Source organism: Dama dama, chromosome 12 (genome assembly GCF_033118175.1).
Source record: "Dama dama isolate Ldn47 chromosome 12, ASM3311817v1, whole genome shotgun sequence".
NCBI classification, from domain to species: Eukaryota; Metazoa; Chordata; class Mammalia; order Artiodactyla; family Cervidae; genus Dama; species Dama dama.
Genome location: NC_083692.1, coordinates 41,754,365 through 41,778,075, shown reverse-complemented (window position 1 = coordinate 41,778,075; position 23,711 = coordinate 41,754,365). Strand labels below are relative to the sequence as shown.

General features: G+C 39.5%; 1 protein-coding gene across 3 annotated transcripts in view; it reads right to left on the bottom strand.

The window, feature by feature from the left end:
• The window catches only part of GALK2 (galactokinase 2), a 153,041-nt gene that overhangs the window by 24,456 nt on the left and 104,874 nt on the right, over positions 1-23,711 (bottom strand). For all 3 annotated transcript variants that reach the window (XM_061157114.1, XM_061157113.1, XM_061157115.1), the window contains one exon: positions 22,050-22,260. In XM_061157114.1, coding sequence (XP_061013097.1) covers positions 22,050-22,260 — 211 coding nt within the window. The remainder of the gene's footprint in view (positions 1-22,049; positions 22,261-23,711) is intronic.

Sequence of the window (23,711 nt, the reverse complement as noted above, 5' to 3'; positions counted from 1 at the left end):
GATGTCATAGTATGTCTAATCCTCAAGTGAAGATAATTTGGAATCTGGTCAAAAACAATATTCATCATCCCAATTGTCTGAAAAGAAATGTCAGCTTCATATTTTAATATGAGAAAATAAGCTGGTTTCATTGGTATCAGCAAGATTTAAATGGGCTGCGACTCCTAGCTACACAGCATGGGTCAGTGTGGTCTTCGTTAGTTAGAGCTGTTTCCAAATGTTCCAGTTTTCCTTGTACACGTTGAGACAGACTGAACTTGCCACCCACTCTGAAATTCATCACATCCACTTGACCTGCTTGAGCCAATGAAAGAGAATAGGAGTGAGGGTGTCACTCTCTGGCAGCTATTAAAAGTCAGTGAGTGATCAGCCGCAGTCCCTTCCTCAGACCACAGTGATTACGGGCAAACACGTTGAGATGGAGCCCCTGCTGAGCCCATGTCCCTGGTTGTCTCAGATGAACAGACCATCTGCTGATTTTGTGATGGAGAGGCAGAGTGGGCAAGAAATGAACTTTTGTTGGGTCAAGCCCCTGAGATGTCGGAATTGGTTGTTACTAAAGAAAAATCACTTGAACACAGCAGGATAGGAGAATAAACACTTTGACCAAAATAACCAGAATTAACTATAAGAAAAGCAACTTTGTATACAAGGAAAATATTTAATTATATGGAAACCTAAAAATATGAAAATGAAAGCAAAGGTAGCAAAAAAAGGAAGGAACAGAGAAATGACAAGATTGGCCTCTTAGGTAGACAAGGATTATAGATGGTGGTTTCCTAACGCAAACCAGCAGAGAAGCACCAGGGTACACAATGAGATGTCAGCCATCCTCATATCTACAGAAGCCTCATTCTACTCAAAGCAGAGCATCTAATAAATTCACAACTGATCCTTTAGTAATTTCATTTTGGCTATTGTAAACAGTGCTGCGCTGAACATTGGGGAGCATGTATCCTTTTGGATTATGTTTTTCTCCAGATATATATATGCCCAGGAGTGGGATTACAAGGTCATATGGTAGCTCAATTTTTAGTTTTTTATTATCTCCATAGTGGTTGTACCAATTTACATTCCCACCAACAGTGTAGGAAGGTTCCCTTATCTCCACACTCTCTCCAGCATTTGTTGTTTGTGGATTTTTTTTTATGATAGCCATTATGACTGGTGTGAAGTGACATCTCATTGTAGTTTTGCATTTCTCTAATAATTAGCAATGTTGAATATTTTTTTCAGGTGCTTATTGGCCATCGGTACGTCGTCTTTGGAGAAATGTCTATTCAGGTCTTCTGCCCATTTTTTGAGTGGGTTGTTTGTTTTGATGCTGTTAAACATCATGAGCTATTTGTAAATTTTGGAGACTAATCCCTTATTGGTCACATCATTTCAGATATTTTCTCCCAATCTATGGGTTGTGTTTTTGTTTTCTTTATTGTTTCCTTCGTGGTACATTAGCTTTTGAGTTTAAGTAGGTCCCATTTGTTTATTTTTTTCCATTATTCTGGGAGATGGATCAAAAAAGATATTTTCAATATAGCCAAGACATGGAAGCAACTTAAATGCCCATCGACAGAGGAATGGAAAAATACAATTCCACTGTATAATGGATGTATACAATAGAATATTGTGCTCAGTCACACTGACTCTTTGTAACCTCATGGACTGTAGCTTGCCAGGCTCCTCTGTCCATGAAATTCTCCAGACAAGAATACTGGAGTGGGGTGCCATTTCCTTCTCCAGGGGACACAGTGGAGTATTACTCAGTCATTTAAAAAGAATGAAATTATGCCATTTGCAGCAACATGGATGGACCTATAGAGTGCCATACTGAGTAAAATAAGTCAGAAAGGGAGAAATATCATATGACATCCCTTATATGTGGAATCTAAAAAGAAATGATACAAATGAACTTACTTACAAAACAGAAACAGACTCACAGACTTAAGAGAGCAAGCTTATGGTTGCTGGGGGACAGGACAGAGAGAAGGGATAGTTAGGGAGTTTGGGATAGATACGTATACACTGCTTTATTTTAAATGGATAACCAACAAGGACCTACTGTACAGCATAGGAAACTCTGTTCAGTATTATGTGGCAGCCTGAATGGGATTGGGTTTTTACCTGGGCTGGGGAGGGGACTGGATAGTGAGGGGAGGATGGATACATGTATATGTATGGCTGAGTCCCTGCACTGTTCACCTAAACTATCACAACATTGTTTTTTTGTTTTTTTTTTTTTTGTTTTGTTTTGTTTAAATTTTTTTTTTATTATTATTTTTTTTGGGTCATACATTGATATGAATCAGCCATAGATTTACACGTATTCCCCATCCCGATCCCCCCTCCCACCTCCCTCTCCACCCAATTCCTCTGGGTCTTCCCAGTGCACCAGGTCCGAGCACTTGTCTCATGCATCCCACCTGGGCTGGTGATCTGTTTCACCATAGATAGTATACATGCTGTTCTTTTGAAATAGCCCACCCTCACCTTCTCCCACAGAGTTCAAAAGTCTGTTCTGTATTTCTGTGCCTCTTTTTCTGTTTTGCATATGGGGTTATCGTTACCATCTTTCTAAATTCCATATATATGTGTTAGTATGCTATAATGTTCTTTATCTTTCTGGCTTACTTCACTCTGTATAATGGGCTCCAGTTTCATCCATCTCATTAGGACTGGTTCAAATGAATTCTTTTTAACGGCTGAGTAATATTCCATGGTGTATATGTACCACAGCTTCCTTATCCATTCATCTGTTGATGGGCATCTAGGTTGCTTCCATGTTCTGGCTATTATAAACAGTGCTGCAATGAACATTGGGGTGCACGTGTCTCTTTCAGATCTGGTTTCCTCAGTGTGTATGCCCAGAAGTGGGATTGCTGGGTCATATGGCAGTTCTATTTCCAGTTTTTTAAGAAATCTCCACACTGTTTTCCATAGCGGCTGTACTAGTTTGCATTCCCACCAACAGTGTAAGAGGGTTCCCCTCTCTCCACACCCTCTCCAGCATCTACTGCTTGTAGACTTTTGGATAGCAGCCATCCTGACTGGCGTGTAATGGTACCTCATTGTGGTCTTGATCTGCATTTCTCTAATAATGAGTGAGGTTGAGCATCTTTTCATGTGTTTGTTAGCCATCTGTATGTCTTCTTTGGAGAAATGTCTGTTTAGTTCTTTGGCCCATTTTTTGATTGGGTCATTTATTTTTCTGGAATTGAGCTGCAGGAGTTGCTTGTATATTTTTGAGATTAATCCTTTGTCTGTTGCTTCATTTGCTATTATTTTCTCCCAATCTGAGGGCTGTCTTTTCACCTTACTTATAGTTTCCTTTGTAGTGCAAAAGCTTTTAAGTTTCATTAGGTCCCATTTGTTTATTTTTGCTTTTATTTCCAATATTCTGGGAGGTGGGTCATAGAGGATCTTGCTGTGATTTATGTCGGAGAGTGTTTTACCTATGTTCTCCTCTAGGAGTTTTATAGTTTCTGGTCTTACATTTAGATCTTTAATCCATTTTGAGTTTATTTTTGTGTATGGTGTTAGAAAGTGTTCTAGTTTCATTCTTTTACAAGTGGTTGACCAGTTTTCCCAGCACCACTTGTTAAAGAGGTTGTCTTTTTTCCATTGTATATCCTTGCCTCCTTTGTCAAAGATAAGGTGTCCATAGGTTCGTGGATTTATCTCTGGGCTTTCTATTCTGTTCCATTGATCTGTATTTCTGTCTTTGTGCCAGTACCATACTGTCTTGATGACTGTGGCTTTGTAGTAGAGTCTGAAGTCAGGCAGGTTGATTCCTCCAGTTCCATTCTTCTTTCTCAAGATTACTTTGGCTATTCGAGGTTTTTTGTATTTCCATACAAATTGTGAAATTCTTTGGTCTAGTTCTGTGAAAAATACCGTTGGTAACTTGATAGGGATTGCATTGAATCTATAGATTGCTTTGGGTAGAATAGCCATTTTGACAATATTGATTCTTCCAATCCATGAACACGGTATGTTTCTCCATCTGTTTGTGTCCTCTTTGATTTCTTTCATCAGTGTTTTATAGTTTTCTATGTATAGGTCTTTTGTTTCTTTAGGTAGATATACTCCTAAGTATTTTATTCTTTTTGTTGCAATGGTGAATGGTATTGTTTCTTTAATTTCTCTTTCTGTTTTCTTATTGTTAGTATATAGGAATGCAAGGGATTTCTGTGTGTTAATTTTATATCCTGCAACTTTACTATATTCATTGATTAGCTCTAGTAATTTTCTGGTAGAGTCTTTAGGGTTTTCTATGTAGAGGATCATGTCATCTGCAAACAGTGAGAGTTTCACTTCTTCTTTTCCTATCTGGATTCCTTTTACTTCTTTTTCTGCTCTGATTGCTGTGGCCAAAACTTCCAACACTATGTTGAATAGTAGTGGTGAGAGTGGGCACCCTTGTCTTGTTCCTGATTTCAGGGGAAATGCTTTCAATTTTTCACCATTGAGGGTGATGCTTGCTGTGCGTTTGTCATATATAGCTTTTATTATGTTGAGGTATGTTCCTTCTATTCCTGCTTTTTGGAGAGTTTTAATCATAAATGAGTGTTGAATTTTGTCAAAGGCTTTCTCTGCATCTATTGAGAGAATCATATGGTTTTTATCTTTCAATTTGTTAATGTGGTGTATTACATTGATTGATTTGCAGATATTAAAGAATCCTTGCATTCCTGGGATAAAGCCCACTTGGTCATGGTGTATGATTTTTTTAATATGTTGTTGGATTCTGTTTGCTAGAACTTTGTTAAGGATTTTTGCATCTATGTTCATCAGTGATATTGGCCTGTAGTTTTCTTTTTTTGTGGCATCTTTGTCTGGTTTTGGAATTAGGGTGATGGTGGCCTCATAGAATGAGTTTGGAAGCTTACCTTCCTCTGCAATTTTCTGGAAGAGTTTAAGTAAGATAGGTGTTAGCTCTTCTCTAAATTTTTGGTAGAATTCAGCTGTGAAGCCATCTGGTCCTGGGCTTTTGTTTGCTGGAAGATTTTTGATTACAGTTTCGATTTCCTTGCTTGTGATGGGTCTGTTAAGATCTTCTATTTCTTCCTGGTTCAGTTTTGAAAAGTTATACTTTTCTAAGAATTTGTCCATTTCTTCCAAGTTGTCCATTTTATTGGCATAGAGCTGCTGGTAGTAGTCTCTTATGATCCTTTGTATTTCAGTGTTGTCTGTTGTGATCTCTCCATTTTCATTTCTAATTTTGTTAATTTGGTTCTTCTCTCTTTGTTTCTTAATGAGTCTTGCTAATGGCTTGTCAATTTTGTTTATTTTTTCAAAAAACCAGCTTTTAGCTTTGTTGATTTTTGCTATGGTCTCTTTAGTTTCTTTTGCATTTATTTCTGCCCTGATTTTTAAGATTTCTTTCCTTCTGCTAACCCTGGGGTTCTTCATTTCTTCCTTCTCTAGTTGCTTTAGGTGTAGAGTTAGGTTATTTATTTGGTTTTTTTCTTGTTTCTTGATGTAAGCCTGTAATGCTATGAACCTTCCCCTTAGCACTGCTTTTACAGTGTCCCATAGGTTTTGGGTTGTTGTGTTTTCATTTTCATTCATTTCTATACATATTTTTATTTCTTTTTTGATTTCTTCTATGATTTGTTGGTTATTCAGAAGTGTGTTATTTAGCCTCCATATGTTTGAATTTTTAACAATTTTTTTCCTGTAATCGAGATCTAATCTTACTGCACTGTGGTCAGAAAAGATGACTGGAATGATTTCAATTTTTTTGAATTTTCCAAGACCAGATTTATGGCCCAGGATGTGATCTATTCTGGAGAAGGTTCCGTGTGCACTTGAGAAAAAGGTGAAGTTGATTGTTTTGGGGTGAAATGTCCTATAGATATCAATTAGGTCTAGCTGGTCCATTGTGTCATTTAAGGTTTGCGTTTCCTTGTTAATTTTCTGTTTAGTTGATCTATCCATAGTTGTGAGTGGGGTATTAAAGTCTCCCACTATTATTGTGTTACTATTAATTTCCTCTTTCATACTCGTTAGTGTTTGCCGTACATATTGCGGTGCTCCTATGTTGGGTGCATATATATTTATAATTGTTATATCTTCTTCTTGGATTGATCCTTTGATCATTATGTAGTGTCCTTCTTTGTCTCTTTTCACAGCCTTTATTTGAAAGTCTATTTTATCTGATATGAGTATTGCGACTCCTGCTTTCTTTTGGTCTCCGTTTGCATGAAATATTTTTTTCCAGCCCTTCACTTTTAGTCTGTATGTGTCTCTTGCTTTGAGGTGGGTCTCTTGTAGACAGCATATATAGGGGTCTTGTTTTTGTATCCATTCAGCCAATCTTTGTCTTTTGGTTGGGGCATTCAACCCATTTACATTTAGGGTAATTATTGATAGGTGTGGTCCCGTTGCCATTTACTTTGTTGTTTTGGGTTCACGTTTATACAACCTTTCTTCATTTCCTGTCTAGAGAAGATCCTTTAGCATTTGTTGAAGAGCTGGTTTGGTGGTGCTGAATTCTCTCAGCTTTTGCTTATCTGTAAAGCTTTTGAATTCTCCTTCATATCTGAATGAGATCCTTGCTGGATACAGTAATCTAGGTTGTAGGTTGTTCTCTTTCATTACTTTCAGTACGTCCTGCCATTCCCTTCTGGCCTGGAGGGTTTCTATTGAGAGATCAGCTGTTATCCTTATGGGGATCCCTTTGTGTGTTATTTGTTGTTTCTCCCTTGTTGCTTTTAATATTTGTTCTTTGTGTTTGATCTTTGTTAATTTGATTAATATGTGTCTTGGGGTGTTTCGCCTTGGGTTTATCCTGTTTGGGACTCTCTGGGCTTCTTGGACTTGTGTGACTATTTCCTTCCCCATTTTAGGGAAGTTTTCAGCTATTATCTCCTTGAGTATTTTCTCATGGCCTTTCTTTTTGTCTTCTTCTTCTGGAATTCCTATGATTCGAATGTTGGGGCATTTCACATTGTCCCAGAGGTCCCTGAGGTTGTCCTCATTTCTTTTGATCCTTTTTTCTTTTTTCCTCTCTGCTTCATTTATTTCCACCATTTTATCTTCTATCTCACTTATCCTATCTTCTGCTTCCGTTAGTCTACTCTTGGTTCCCTCCAAAGTGTTTTTGATCTCATTCATTGCATTATTCATTTTTAATTGACTCTTTTTTATTTCTTCTAGGTCTTTGTTAAACATTTCTTGTATCTTTTCAATCTTTGTCTCCAGGCTATTTATCTGTAACTCCATTTTGTTTTCAAGATTTTGGATCATTTTTATTATCATTATTCTAAATTCTTTTTCAGGTAGCTTCCCTATCTCCTCCTCTTTCGTTTGACTTGGTGGGCATTTTTCATGTTCCTTTACCTGTTGGGTATTTCTTTGCCTCTTCATCTTGTTTAGATTGCTGTGTCTGGAGTGGGCTTTCTGTATTTTGGAGGTCTGTGGTTCCTTTTTATTGTGGAGGATTTACCCCGTACGTGGGGTTAGACGATTGGCTTGTCAAGGTTTCCTGGTTAGGGAAGCTTGCGTCAGTGTTCTGGTGCGTGGAATTTGATTTCTTCTCTTTGGAGAGCAATGGAGTGCCCAGTAATGAGTTTTGAGATGGGTCTATGTGTTAGGTGTGTCCTTGGGCAGGCTGTATGTTGACGTTCACGGCTATGTTCCTGCGTTGCTGGAGAATTTGCGTGGTATGTCTTGCTCTAAAACTTATTGGCTCTTGGGTGGTGGTTGGTTTCAGTGTAGGTATGGAGGCTTTTGGACGGTCACTTATTACTTAAAGTTTCATGTAGTCAGGAGTTTTCTGGTGTTCTCAGGTTTTGGGCTTAAGTCTCCTGCCTCTGGATTTCAGTTTTATTCTTCCTGTAGTCTCAGGACTTCTCCAACTATACAGCCCTCCTTCCGAAGACAATGGGCTGCTTTTCTGGGCGCCTGATGATCTCAGCTAGCGATCAGAAGTTGTTTTGTGAAGTTTGCTCTGCATTCAGTTATTCTTTTGATGAATTTGTAGGAGAGAAAGTGGTCTGCCCGTCCTACTCCTCCGCCATCTTGGCTCCTCCCCCCACAACATTGTTAATTGGCTATAGCCCGATACAAAATAAGACAATTTTAAAAATAAATCATTTCATGTCTCAGAAAGTAGAGATATACCCATGAAAAATTCAAGCGAAGGGAATACTGAGTAATAACAAATCATGTATCTCTTAGACTTAAGAAAAAAATGAATATATATGTATAGTCACTGTCCTTTTCCTTTCTTTTTCTTCCCTTCCCTTGAGGCAGCCATGAATGGTAGGACCAGCAAGGCCAGAGTCAAAGAGGCAGTTGGGGCTGACAAGGTGGCCAGGAACTACAGGGTCTGGGCCAAGGAAGCTGGTAGAGACCTGAGTAACCCTGGGGGAGAAGCCATGCCAAGGCCAAGGAGAAACTGGGATGAACAAGTTGACTGGTAAGGTCAGGAGACCACGTACATACAGGGGAAATTAAAAAACTAAAATAATATATTAAGAATGACGGTAGCATTTTTTTTATGATGCAGAGAACTATGCAAGGGCACCACGTGCCACGGCCACCAGCATACACTCTCCCTCGGCTGCTGGTTCGCTCTGTGGCAGGGAACAGCACCTCCAGGTCCCACTGGCCCCTCCTCCAACTTCTAGTCTTGGACTAGGTATTGGACTAGGTACATGTTTGGCTTCCACCAGTATCATCAGAACTGGAGGCCTGGAGGTAGTGAGTCTGACCCTGATTCCAGCTCCTCTTCCCGAGCTCCAGCTTGCCCTTGCTCTCCCCTACTTTACATCCATTGTCACCTCCTGCCTGTCTTTCCTACTGGCTTCAGGCTTCAGCACCAGATGTGAACACTGTTTAAATAGCTTATAAACTGCATGTTGTCAAATCCCTGTAACAAATCTCTTACTCTGACAGAACCCTGACTTACAGCCTCATGTCACATAAAGGTTAAGACCGTAGAGGGAGGTCTCTGGACTCAGAGTGTGTGGGTTTGAACCCCAACTCTGTTACTTTGTGCTGCACGGTCTTGGGCAAGTTACTTAATTATTCTGTGTCTTGTTTACCTTATCTGTAAAGTAGCAAAATACTGGAACTTATGGGATGTTCCTAGCATCAAAACCATCTAAAGCCAGTCTTTGTTCTTTATGTTCCTCTAAATTGAAACTATATGCATGTGTGCTAAGTCACTTCAGTCATGTGCAACTCTTTGTGACCCTATAGCCTGTAGCCTGCCAGGCCCCTCTGTCCATGGGATTCTCCAGGCAAGAATAATGGAGTGAGTTGCCATTTCCTTCTCCAGGGGGATCTTCCCAACCCAGGGGTTGAACCTGGGTCTCCTGCATTGCAGGTGGATTCTTTACCATCTGTGTCACCAGGGAAGCCTTAAGTCTAAATAACCTGTGCTATATTTCACTTTCAGAGATTTGAGATGCTTTAAGGAAAAGTCCATGTGTGAATTAAGAGATCACTGTCAAAAGCACCGGACTGCAAGACAGACTGCTGTGTTGGGTGGAAAATCTTAGTAACATTCTTTGTTTACAGAATGAAAAAGGAATATTCATCAGGATTAATTAACAGTTATGTCACTGAACACAAACCTAATTAGCACTGTAATGGCCAAACTCATTTGCTTTTCTCTTTTAAACAAATTTCAAACAAACAAAAACAATACCTACCAAAAAATTCTTTATTCCCTCAGAGCTATCTGACTTTGGGAGTTTGACTATCATACTTTAACATTATGAATAGATGAGGGGAGTTTGAGAGAGTGAGGAGAAGGAGGTGGGACTGCATCAGTATTTAAATGTGTGTCCAAATGTGTTTAAGGGCTTCCCTGGTGGCTCAGGCAGTAAAGAATCCACCTGCAAAGCAGGAGACCTGGGTTCGATCCCTGGGTGAGGAAGATCCCCTGGAGAAGCAAATAGCAACCCACTCCAGTATTCCTGCTTCAAGAATCCCACGGACAGAGGAGCCTGGCAGGATACAGCCCATGGGGTTGCAAAGAGTCAGACATGGTTGAGCGACTAACACTTTCATTTCCCGAATGTGTTTATGGCACGGTTTACAACCTTGAAAAGAACTATTTCATGTAGGTACACTCTGAACATGAGGACCATATTAACAAACACGTACAGCAAATGTTTTAAAAGTACTCAGAATAGTGCTTGTCATATAGCTAAGTGTTCACTGTTAGTTGTTATGAATAATATTATTAATGCACATGAACAGATTTTCTTAAAGGCTCAAAATAACCACTCTCTAGCTAGACCTTGAGTACATTTTCTAATTGGCCTCCTACCCATTACTTCTCCATACAAACAGAAGAAAATTAGTTTAACACATTTATTCATTTAGCAAGCACTTACTACGTACCACAGGAATTATAGCACAAGCTGGAATCAAGGTTGCTGGGAGAAATATCAATAACCTCAGATATGCAGACTTCTGGCAGAAAGCAAAGAAGAACTAAAGAGCCTCTTGATGAAAGTGAAAGAGGAGAGTGAAAAAGTTGGCTTAAAACTCAACATTTCAGATCATGGAATCTGGTCCCATCACTTCATGGCAAATAGATGCAGAAACAATGGAAACAGTGACAGACTGTATTTTGGGGCGGGGGGGGGACTCCAAAATCATTGCAGATAGTGACTGCAGCCATGAAATTAAAAGACACTTGCTCCTTGGAAGAAAAGTTATGACCAACCTAGACAGCATATAAAAAGCAGAGACATTACTTTGCCAACAAAGGTCCATCTAGTCAAAGCTTTGGTTTTTCCAGTAGTCATGTATGGATGTGAGATTTGGACTATAAAGAAAGCTGAACACTGAAGAATTGATGCTTTTCAACTGTGGTGTTGGAGAAGACTCTTGAGAGTCCCTTGGACAACAAGGAGATCCAACCAGTCCATCCTAAAGGAAATCAGTCCTGAATATTCACTGGAAGAACTGATGCTGAAGCTGAAACTCCAATACTTTGGCCACTTGATGTGAAGAACTGATTCATTTGAAAAGCCCCTGATGCTGGGAAGGGCGGGAGGAGAAAGGGATGACAGAGGACGAGATGGCTGGATGGCATCACCGACTCAATGGACATGAGTTTGAGTAAGCTCCAGGAGTTGGTAATGGACAGGGAAGCCTGACGTACTGAAGTCCATGGGGTCACAAAGAGTCAGACACGACTAAGCAACTGAACTGAACTGAACAGGAATATAGAAATGCACAAAAAAAGGACCTTTTCTCAAGGATACAAATGTTATGAAAGAATGGTGCCTCATGACTCAGGTTTAGCTGCTGTGACTATTTTAGGATTTATTTCTGGGGAATGCCATCATGGTAACTATTGTATATGAATCTCCTATGAGGCTAGAAGAGCAGTTTCCAGCTTGCCATCATAGTCACAGGTCACCAGAGTCTATGGGGCTGCTGTTATCAGAGGAGATCCCCCCTTCCTCCTGTCCTGAAACATGCACAATATTCCTGAAGCTGAAATCTTAATATACAAGGATGACCTTCCTAGAGAGAGGAAAATGTTCTGTTAGAGGGTCAGAGTGTTTGAGAGAAGAGAAGGTTTAGTCTTACTGGTCTAACTCTCTCCCACATCTTCTACTCCTGGGCCTGCCCAAATCACATTAACTCAAGAAACGTGGGGAACTCAAGGGTCTGAAGGCACAAAGTATGAAGAGGCAGTCAAGCTCATAGGTTCATTCTGGGCCTACTACAGTCCAAGATGACTGTAAGTCATCAAGTATATAAGACTACTGCAGGGGTCAGCTTCTCAAAATGTACCAGCAGAATTTGTTTCATTTCAGCTCTTTTAAAACTTTCACACAAGTGAATGAAAATTCCAGAATTCTCTGATTTTAGTGGCTCCAGGATGGCCTCAGGTGCCGAAAACAGGGCCCCCATTATTATTAGCCTTGTGGGATAAGAGAGTGATTCTGAGCCCTGACCTACCCCTCAGTGGCTAGGCTCTGACCGGTACACAGCACACATCACAGTTGTGTATGTGACTCCTACACACTGGCACTGAGCTGTCCCTACAGAAGTTGAGAGTTCTGAGATGCAACGTCTTTAAAATCATACTTAATAGATCATGTCTGCACTGCATCATCAGTTCCCTAAGTATCTGAGGAGGCACGGTGAGCTGATAGATGGGGGTATATGATGCACACACGTGAAAGAGCAAGAGGAAAACCGAGGAAGGAAGCATCAACCCAACTGATCTGGGTTAACAGTTCAGCCCATTTCTTCCTAGAAATTGAAGAAGCTTTACTCCTAGCATGAGCCTATGATTTTTCTTACCTATGATTATCTCTTGCAACTAAAGAGAAGTGATGAAAGTTGGTTACCCTGTGGTTACAGAGTTTCCTTTTGGCTATTTCCCATTCTGGTGCTCTTGCCTTAGAAGATGTAAAGCTTCTGTGGCCAGACAGCTAGGTAACCAACCAAAAAGTTGGTTACGTTGTGGTTACAGAGTTTCCTTTTGGCTATTTCCCATTCTGGTGCTCTTGCCTTGGAAGATGTAAAGTCCCTCTGTGGCCAGACAGCTAGAAGTCAACAGGAGCTGAGAAGTGAAACAGAGGGACTAGGCAGAGAGGAAAGGAAAAGGGGAAAAAGGAAAAAGGGAAAGCAAATTTTCTCCGTACTTGTATTCCAGAACAACTAAAGCATATTTTTTGTGCATAACAAAAAATAGTTACTTGATTTATTCTTTTATATTGTTCCAGAAGGATCTATTATCTTGTTAAAATGAAAACAAAAGACAAAACTAAAGGACTCATTTTTATTTGGCCTTATTCGAAGTTCATCATACAAATTTTAAAGATTTCTGCTCAACCAATATCTGTAAATTCTAGAAAGACCCTTTGGAGTTTCTTCTATGCTTTTTATAAAAAAACTTTTCTTCAAACTTCTTGTAAGAACAATTTAATGTGTTAAAATCATAGAATGTAGTACCTGATATCTTATGAGCTATTTTTAAATCAATTTCCTTGATACTGAGAACACAATTGGAAATTGAAATTACTGACTCCTTTTATATTGTGAAGTACCTTTATATTTCTCCATTAGATAAAAAAAGACTACTCTTCTTTGATGTAGATAAGATAATCCATGAGGACTATCATGGATTTTTATCAAACTTTTTATCAAACAAGAAAATTCCACAGCACTTCTCATGGCTTTTCTGTAACACAAAAGTTCATGCACATTCTGGCCAAGTTGAGTTTGCTCCTTAAATTAAGCAAGCTACTGGATGCCACATGGCTTTACATCTTCTAAGGCAAGAGCACCAGAATGGGAAATAGCTAAAAGGAACTCTGTAACCACAAGGTAACCAACTTTCATCACTTCTCTTTAGTTGCAAGAGAAAATCATAGGTAAGAAAAATCAAAACTTGATATTACCTCCCTTATTGGCACAGGATTGCCAACGCCAGTTTATTAATACACTAATATTAAAAAGAAAAGGCAGCAAGAGTATTGGATTAACTCAAAAGACTAGGACTTGGGATCTGGCTCCAGCACTTACCCGCTCTCTAGTTTTATAACTACATGTAACTCTATGACCTCAGTTTCCTCATCTGTGAAACGAGGATAACCATGTGCCCTGGGGTTATTGTGAGATTCAAATCAAATGATACAGTTAAGAGTACTGTATAAACAATAAAGTAAGTTTTTGTTTGTTTTCTTACTGCAGATATCTTCCTAAACAGCATTCTGTGCCAGTGCCTTATACTTGCTCAAAAGTCATGACTATTGCTTGTGACTTCACAAGGATTAAGGATCCAAACATATTAGTCAGCGACTGGACAGCACTTTGTCAGCACATAGTCACAGGCAAAGTTGATAATCAAAGCAAGGAGATTAGTGTCCACCTGGCAGAGTGCTTCTAAGCACAGGGCCACCCAACCTGGAACACAGGCAGAAGTGAAGTGAAGTGAAAGTTGCTCAGTCGTGTCCGACTCTTTGCGATCCCATGGACTATACATTCCATGGAATTCTCCAGGCCAAAATACTGGAGTAGGTAGCCTTTCCCTTATCCAGAGGATCTTCCCAACATAGGCTGAGCATTCCCAAAAGGAGCAATCCCAATACATCCCTCCTTTGTCAAACTAGTGCCCAAAGCACCTGACACATTTTCTACCTCAGTTTCTATTTAGTCCTTCATAGACTCCCCTGTTTATCCTCCAATGTGTGTCCTTGACTTATCTCCCATGCTAGATACACATGCACCTCTCTCCTGACTCTCTCCACAGCTTCACCTTTTCCTCTGGGGTCACACCTGAGAAAACACCCTTCCCAAATCAGCCTGGACCCTGAGCTTCTAGAAACCCACATCTCAGGCCACATTTTTATATAACTCCTATCTGTGGGAAGGTGTGCATGAGTGCATGCTCAGTCACATCTGACTCTTTGTGACCTTATGGACTGTAGTCTGCCAGCCTCTTCTGTCCATGGGATTCTCCAGGCAAGAGTAGTGGAGTGGGTAGCCATTTCTTCCTCTAGTTGATCTTACCGATTCAGGGATTGAACCTGTATCTCCTGCATTCCTGCCTTGGCAGGCGGATTCTTTATTACTGGGCCACCTGACAAATAATCCTTAAATTTTTTCCTAAAGAATAATCCTTAAATTTTTCCTGACCAGTTCCTGGTGATGGATTATAGCCATTTAAACAATGTCTAAAGGATTTGAGAATTTTGCTTCGTGTGTGTGTGTTAAATTTTAATGGTCTCTGAGCATTTCCAAATCTAATTATTAGAAATTTGGGAAAAGAAAAGAACATGGCCTTTTCCAACTCTGACTGGTTTAGCAGAGGCTGCAAGCCACAGTTTGACCGTAAACATCTCTCCTTGTACTCTCACCTCAAGGTCAACATCTCCCAACTCACAATCATATCCAGGTTATCCAAGTAAAAGAACAAAGGAATTCTAGCAGAAATAGAACAGAGGATCATGGATTTCCATGACAGGAAAATCTGTCCAAGTCAAAACTAAGCATGTTAAAGTGTAGACACCTGGAATAACAGCACCCTCCTGAGTCCCCTGCTGAGGACACATGTCATCTATGCCTCCACTCATACATTCTAAAGACAATGCCACATTCAACAAGAACCACATTTTCTAAAGGGGTAATAGAAGCATTTACCTAAGGAATTAGACCAGTCAAACACAGAAGGAACACAGAAGGAACAAGACAAAGATAAAAACGGATTTTGATTTCTAAAGTTAAAACTGCATGCCAAGAGCATTCAGGATGAAATTTGGCTGAGGCTAGATGGCTGGATTCAGAGAGTAAATCAAGTGAAATTAATCTAGGAGACTCTAGAATCCCACAGGCTGATTTATGTTCATGGTTGGTTTTTTTTGTTTTGTTTTTTGTTTTTTTAACTTATTGCAAAAGCAAAAGGGGGAATCCTTTGAGGATGATAGTGTTAGTCGCTCAGTCGTGTCCGACTCTTTGCGACCCCATGGATTGTATGTAGTCTGCCAGGCTTTCCCAGTCTGTGGGATTCCAGGCTAGAACTGGAGTGGGTTAGAGTGGGTTGCCATTTCCTTCTCCAGTTGAGGATGACAGAATTACAAAATAGATTCATTCGTTCAACATAGGTTTTGTTTGCACTCAATAAACCTAAATAAATTATAGAAAGTCATACATGTGGGCCAATAGGAAAGTTATTTTAGATAAAGAGATAAGATCAAGTATTCATAACTTTTACAAAAACAATGAAATCATTATTCTTTATGGGGCTAAAACTTAAATACACACATAAATAGTAATGCATATCCTATGATTAGAAAATTATCCTTTGTGTTTTCCAGAGTTTTCTGAGAAATTAACTTATTTAAAAAAAAAAAAAAAGCTTACTCAAAAGAGGGGTGGGAGGTGAGGGAGACAGGCAGATGCAGAGAAAAAGGAACAGAGATACAGACAAAGAACAGGCTTCATACTGAGATGGATACAAATAAGAATTTATTGAGCTTTTACAATAGGTAGGAACCATATTTCAGATAAGAGGAATGGGCAGTGATGGTTAGGATTAAAGGGAAGACAAAGAGGCAATTAGTGAGTGGGATGGTTCAGCCTAAACAACATTGTCCAAATGGGGATGTATGGGCTCAAACAGGAGACAGGACAGAACAGAGTTAAGGCCAAACTGAGGAGAAACTTAACATTCACATTAAAGAGTTTAGGCGATAGGTAATGGTGGACCTCTAAAAATTTCTGAACTAAGAAATGACACCATGAAAAGGCTGCTTTATGAAGATCATTTGACAGCGAATATTCTCAATGTCTATTAAGGTCTCTTTACCTCTTAAAACCAAAAACCCCAAAATCTAATTATATACTTTGGGTCTTTACTTGCTCTATATCTTTATTTAGATGCCTTGCCACATCACCAGAAATTCATCATCCCGCCTCCAAAATCATTTCCCATCTATAATTCCCTAACTTCCCAGCATCCGTACCTCAGCCTTCCTAATCTCCTATGTCTTTTCTTCTTCCCTTTCTTCCCTCCCTCCTTCCCTTCCTTTCTAGACACAGGCAATCATCAATTCCAGCTGAACTGCCCTTTATAGTTTTAAGAATCTACTCACTGAGATATCCACCAACAATCCCCCATTTCAGGCTTTTCTGTGATGAAGAAGAGAACAGGCATCCCTTTAGCCAATATTTTTGGCATCCAATTCATACTGCACACAAGACCTCTTGACACATTTTTCAAATACCCCCTGTCTCATGTCTGTCTTCCAGACTCTACTTTCTGCCTGAAATGGCCTGTCACCACTCTCCTCCTGGGAAGGCCATAACTTTCTTTTAAAATCTAGCTCAAATTCAAGCCACATTCTCTAGGCATTTAGTCACTCTCACCTCCACACTCAGGACTCATAATAAATACCTTTATTACCATGGGTATTTTCCACTGTGACTGTTGTGAAGGACCCTCACCAATCAGACACTAGGTCACTATAAGGTAGAGACCATGTCCTACTTATCTCTGTATCCCAGCATCCAGCATAATATCCAGCCCAGTGAAGTTAACACATATATGTGCTAAATATAAGAAACTGGATGATGTCTTAAGTCAAAGAATAAAGACTATTCCCCTGGAAGCGCTTCCTATCCAATGACCTACCCAATGTCTTTATTCAACAAACATTTTATGAATTTCCCCATTATCCATAAAACACTTGCACACAGTATTTAACAAAGTGTTGATGATGGCCTATCTACAAAATCAACCTGATATATATCACTCACCATTATTTTCAGAAAAACATTCAATTGTCTGTAGTTCTCTGGATTCCTCTCTTACTCCTCTCTGCCTCGAAGTTTTTCTGCCTGTCTACCTAGGAAATTTCTATTTATTCTCTAACTTTTGTCTGGTTGCTGTCTCCTTCGTAAAGTCAGCTCTGACTTCTTTCTGTTCTGGTCTTCCTAGACCCAAGAACACCTCCCTCACTGCACTTATTACTTCCTGCTGGGTCAGTTTTTTCTTTATTTGTTTCCACCACTATTTTGTAAACTCCTTAAGTATCAAACCCTGTTGTGTTTATTTCTGTGTTCCCGATGCTCAGCCTCAGGGCCTAGAGTGGGGGAAGCAGGAGAGGGAAGAGAAATAGTAGAAGTAGCTGATGTTTATGAGTACCTCCATTACCAAGCATTGTTCCTAGCACATTACACCAATTACTTCTTTAAGTACCTCTTTCTATTATGCCTATTTCGTGGAAAAAACAAGATAACAGAAAGATTAAAAACTTTCAAATCAGGTCCCAAATCTAGTAAATAAAGAAGTCTGGAGAGAAAAAAAACAAAGCGAAAGTCTGAGATCTTAATCCAGGCCTTATGGCTACCCTTTGGTCTACTGCCTTTCTGGGGTGGTGTCAGCAAACTTTATCTGCCAAGAGCCAGATAGTAAATATTTTAGATTTTGTGGGCCATTTAGACTCTGTCACAACTACTTAAATCTGTCACTGCAGTGCAAAAGCAGCCATAGCCCAAATAGATGGCTGTATTCCAGGAAGATTTTATTTTTTAAAAAAACAGGCGGCAAGTCTGATGAAGTCTATAGGCCAGTTTTTTCATCTAGAAATTCAACAAATATTCATCAAATTAAATTGGATCTAACAGTGTTGGGAACCAAAACCTTATCCCTGCCCTCAAAAGATTTCCTTATCTTATCCTATAGCTGCCAGCAATTGTAGCAATTGCCTGCCGTTAGCAGTAGGCAGTCAAAATCCATTTGTAGAACTGAAGTGAATGGGGTGGATGTGGGGCCCTGATCTTTCCGCTAAGTTCCCATCCCCAACTTTACCTTACAAAGAGGCTACTGGGTCGTAGCTAGATGTCCCAGCTCCCACCACTGATGTCTCACAAATAGACAACCTTTACTTCTTAGAAGCCACTCCAAGGCTCTAGCTCCAACATTTGCCTGGCTTCTGTCTCCGGTTTTTTATGTTAATAGTATAAAACCAGTAGACAAACAGAAAAAGCCTCCATGCTTAAGTGAACCACATGTGTCAACCTAAGCAGTGAAGACTTCCTGGTGTTTCAGAATGTGGTTCCACAGCAGTCATGAGCTCTGCTCTAACCTAAATCCTTTTATATAAGAAGTATGATAATCAGAAAAATGAGTATGAAAAAAGAAAGGAGAAGAAAAAAGAGATGCTTACTGAATTGTGAATTTCTTTTTTTTTCCACTTCAGCTCAATGACAAAAACGGCACCATACAAAAGAGCCATTTCAATTGACATATACAGACTACTGTATGTAAAAGATAGCTAATAAAAACTTACTGTACAGCACAGGGAACTCTCAGTGCTCTGTAATATACTATATGGGAATGGAGTCTAGAAGAGAGTGGATATATGTATATGCCTGGTTGACTCATTTTGATATACAGCAGAAACCAACAACATTGTAAATAAACTATATAGTCCAATTAAAAATTATTTTAAAAAAAGGAACCATTTGATTTGCTGAACCAGTATTGCTTTAGATTTCACAATATTTTAACATCCTATTGGAATTGAGCAGAACCCTTCAGTACCTTCCTCCCCCTGCCCCTTAGTGTTGGGGTCCTTTAATGGACCGGAACCTTGTGGTGCGGAGTTGACGATAAGAAAGTGAAAGAAAGAGAGAGAGAGAGACAAAAAAGACCCGGGGACCTAAGCTCTGATGGAGCACAGGTGCTTTAATGATTTTTCTATGAGTATATATAGGCTGCAGTACAAGAAACTTCTTTCGGGAATGATAGAGATCAGAAAACCAAATGTACAGCAACCGTTACCAAGGGAACAAGGGGTAATGTTAGTCACAAGGTCAGGAGACAATCTATATCTCAAGTAAGGAGAAGGAGATTAAGCTGTTTTGTCCTAAGGAGAATGTTTACTAAAGGAGACTCATGCTTGCCTCACACAATGACCTCAGTCCCTGGGAGCAGCGTGCTGTTCCGCTTGAAGAGGGACAAAGGACTCATGAGAGACAGCACGTAGGAATCCTCCCGTCAAACATTCCCTGACACCTTAGTACAAAAACAAGTGGTTAATCATTAGGGCAATAGAATCACAGACTCAGTGTCTGATGCACTTTCCTGAGTTGTTCTATAGATACTATCTATAACTTCCACTAGAGAAAAAAGCTAACTGCATGATGACCAAATTGTAGCCATGACATAAACTTGAGCAGTACTGAATCTATAGCTAGCACAATTCCAAGAACTCGTCTCAAGAGAATGGGATTACCATTATTGCTCATAATAATCTATATCTTTGTGAGCATCAAAATAATTGTAGCTCTCTTGGCCTATATATGTTAATGGACAATTAAAATTGTCTGCAAAGATATGCTACAAACCCATGGTGACAATGTCTACTCTGTAGAATAAGGGATCCTGTGTCAGCATGAAAAAGTTACAGAAGAAAGACCTTCACCCCTAATATCAGAGAAATGGAATGATATTCTGACAAGCAGGGATTTGCAAGCAGCTCTTTACAGAAGACCACCCTTGGCAGGAATCCCCTGCTCTTGTCACCTTAGGAAAGCTATCTTATAACTAACTTTTAAACCAGGCACCCCATGCTCTACTCATCTCCAACCCAAGGACATCTTGCAAATCTTTTAATCACATAAAATCTTGCCTAATTTGTCAATTCTTTGTCAAAGAAGTAGAAATAAAGACTAATTAACAGATGACCAGATCTCTTCCCTAGTTTCCCATTCAGTAACCTCCTGAACAAATTGTGTGAACAAGATCACATCTAGAGAGAGATCAGAAGTTGTCAACAAGCCTGCACACAGTGTGGAATGGCAATGACTCTAACCCGCTATCTCAGTGATTAACTGGGATTGCTTTTGTTTCCGTTTAAAAGCTTTCATGGCCAAACAGAATCTTCAGGGGCGGTTTTCAGGGGAGGCTGAATCCACCATCTCCCAGGATTGCTGGCATTCTAATTAAAGCCATCTTTCTACCGACATTTGTGAGTACGTAATTGATTTTGTAAGTGGTGAGCAGCAGGACCAGATTCACTGGATCTGTTTAGTTCAGTCGTTCAGTCATGTCAGACTCTTTGCAGCCCCATGGACTGCAGCACGCCAGGCCTCCCTGTCTATCCCCAACTCCCAGAGCTTACTCAAATTCATGTCCATCAAGTCGGTGATACCATCCAACCATCTCATCCTCTGTTGTACCCTTCTCCTCGCATCTTCAATCTTTCCCAGTATCAGGGTCTTTTCAAATGAGTCAGTTCTTCACATCTAGTGGCCAAAGTGTTGGAACTTCAGCTTTAGCATCAGTCCTTCCAATGAATATTCAGGACTGATTTCTTTTAGAATGGACTGGTTGGATCTCCTTGCTCTCCAAGGAACTCTCAAGAATCTTCTGCAACACCATAGTTCAAAAGCATCAATTCTTTGGTGCTCAGCTTTCTCTGTAGTTCAATTCTCACATCCATATATCACTACTGGGAAAACCATAGCTTTGACTACACGGACCTTTGTTGGCAAAGTAATGTCTCTCTGCTTTTTAATATGTTGTTTAAGTTGGTCATAGCTTTCCTTCAAAGGAGCAAGTGATTTTTAATTTCATGGCAGCAGTCACCATCTGCAGTGATTTTGGAGCCCAAAAAATAAAGTCTCTGTTTCCATTGTTTCCCCACCTATTTGCCATGAAGTGATGGGACCAGATGCCACAATTTTGTTTTCTTTTTTTTTTTTTTTTTATTATTATTATTTTTTTTTTCCAGTGGGTTTTGTCATACATTGATATGAATCAGCCATGGATTTACATGTATTCCCAATCCCGATCCCCCACAATTTTGTTTTCTGAATGTTGAGTTTTAAGCCAACTTTTTCACACTCCTCTTTCACTTTCATCAAGAGGCCCTTTAGTTCTTCTTTGCTTTCTACTGGATAACACTATGAATTACATGTCTTGATATCCATTAGCTTCAAAACAAGTAATCACAAAACTAGAAACAGGGTATACTAACTGCATGACAAGGGTTATATATGTTTCTCATGGTTATTCAGATCCTGATTTAATTCTAGTGAGAAATAATTTGTTGTTGAAATTCACTGAAAAAGGTAACATAACTTTTTCTAGGTGCCACAAGATGCTCCCTACAAAAATTTTAAAATACTAAAACAAACTATAAATGTACATTTAATACATTATTAGATCATCACTTTGGTTTCTGATCCCTAAAATGAGTTGGGCTCACATTTGAAAAAAACGCATGATGCTTCCAGTGAATTTTCCCTGACCATTGTAATTCTGTGGTTGGCATAGGCTAAGGCAGGAGGATTACAATGGTGAATTGGGAAATTCTTGAGGGCAAGAGTGTGTGTTATTCACCTTTGTCTCACAAGAAAATCCAGCATATAGCAAATCAGTAAGAATGAATTTAATGAAGCTAAGAATCTAGATAATTAAGTTTACCGAAATACATACATTTTCCAAATTCCCTCAAGCATGCTTCAAAATCAGTCAAAATCCATGGGGCAGGGAAACTTTCCACCTGGGGTTGGGGGAACAACACATGCTCTATTTCCTCCAGTAGACTCACCATCTTGAGTGTTTGGACTGAGAATTTGGGTCTTGAGTTCCTGCAGGCTAATTCCCAGACATTTGCAGATCTCCTCAGGGCTGTAGGGTTCAGGGTGAAGGGCGTCCTCTGTGATCAAAAGCATTTCTTCCAGAGTGATCCCCAGTTTGGCCTGCACCTCCTCCAGCCGCAGCACTTCTTTCCATGGCAAGCTTTTGTGCTTAGCCAGGAGCTGCAAATTCAAACCAAGACATATGGTCAGTTTTCATCCTGGAAATTGATATACACTATTTTAATGAGCGAAATTCAACTTTCAGCTTTTTTTTCCATTCAACCTATTCACAATTCCCACCACTGCTTGAAAATGAACTCCGAGTTCAGATGTTTGAAATTAAACATGCTTGTGTGACACTCACAGGCTAATTAAGTATTTTTCCTAAAAAAAAATAATAATAATAATAATAATCCCCCACTGATTTTTTTTGCCTGTCACCACTTTTCCTCAGAGCTATTTCTTTGAATAATTTTGTCGGTTGGTCCCTATTCAGTTCATCCCCCAAACACTGCTCTCTATAAAGTCTACAGAAAACTACTCAAATCTCACACATGACCTGAGTCCTGAGGTAGACACTGAATGCCTGATTTCATTAGAGAACTTCCTGTTTACCACATGCCTCTTTGAAATGGCTAACGAATTTAAGTATCTAGCATTTGGAGTCAAGTCCCAGATTTTAAATGAAAACCTCATTGGTGACCTTATGAAAAACCATTTCATTAGGTCGTTGGTAGTAGTACAGCTGTATGTTTCTCCAGCCTCAAGAAAAGGGTCTGGCTTCCAGTTATATCCTGAGTCACCCCCTCAATCCGCTGGGGAAAGTGAGTATAATCCAAACCTTTGTAACCAGGTCCACTCACGGGAACCACACTCCAGAATGTGTGTCCCTCATTCTCCTCAAACCACTGACTGAGCCCTTCAGAGCAGGTGACAGTCAAGATAATGAAGGTATCTCTCACCCTGGAGGTCTATAAAATTCATTCCCAGGGTGTGAGGACCACAGGTACAGACAATGCAAACAGCAAAAAGGAGTAAGCAAGAGAAGGGAAATGTGCATCTGATTTACTCTTCTATTATGATGATGATTTGATTTTCTTTCTTTTTGACAGGAAGCAGATTTACCAAAAGACCATTATATTTTGGTTAGGGCCACTCACTTCTGAAGAATGTTAATAACAGTGTTTCTTATATTCATTAATCCTCTTTTTAAAACTGTGGCTTATACATTTGAAAGGAGTTAATGATTTTAAAGCAGAACTGGAGAAGGGGACAATAGAATCACATGTTTCTATTCAATTATTTCACAGAACATGGCGCCATTTTTAAAAGCAAGGACACAAACTAAGACCTTTCTTCTGACCTTGTTTGCTTAGCACATTTAATGTTTATTAGCAGTACTGAACTGACTGACACCTCCACAGACAGATTCATTCATTCATTAAACTCATTCATTCGTGGTCCCAACTGGGTTATTTTTGGAATACCCAATGTATCCCAAAAATAATTTCAGAAAACTTATAGACATACATAAAACAAAAGAAAAACATACAACATATTTATTTTACACAGAAATAGAGCTAAAGTGGATGATCTAGAATTATGCTTTCTCAAAACACAGATTCAAATCC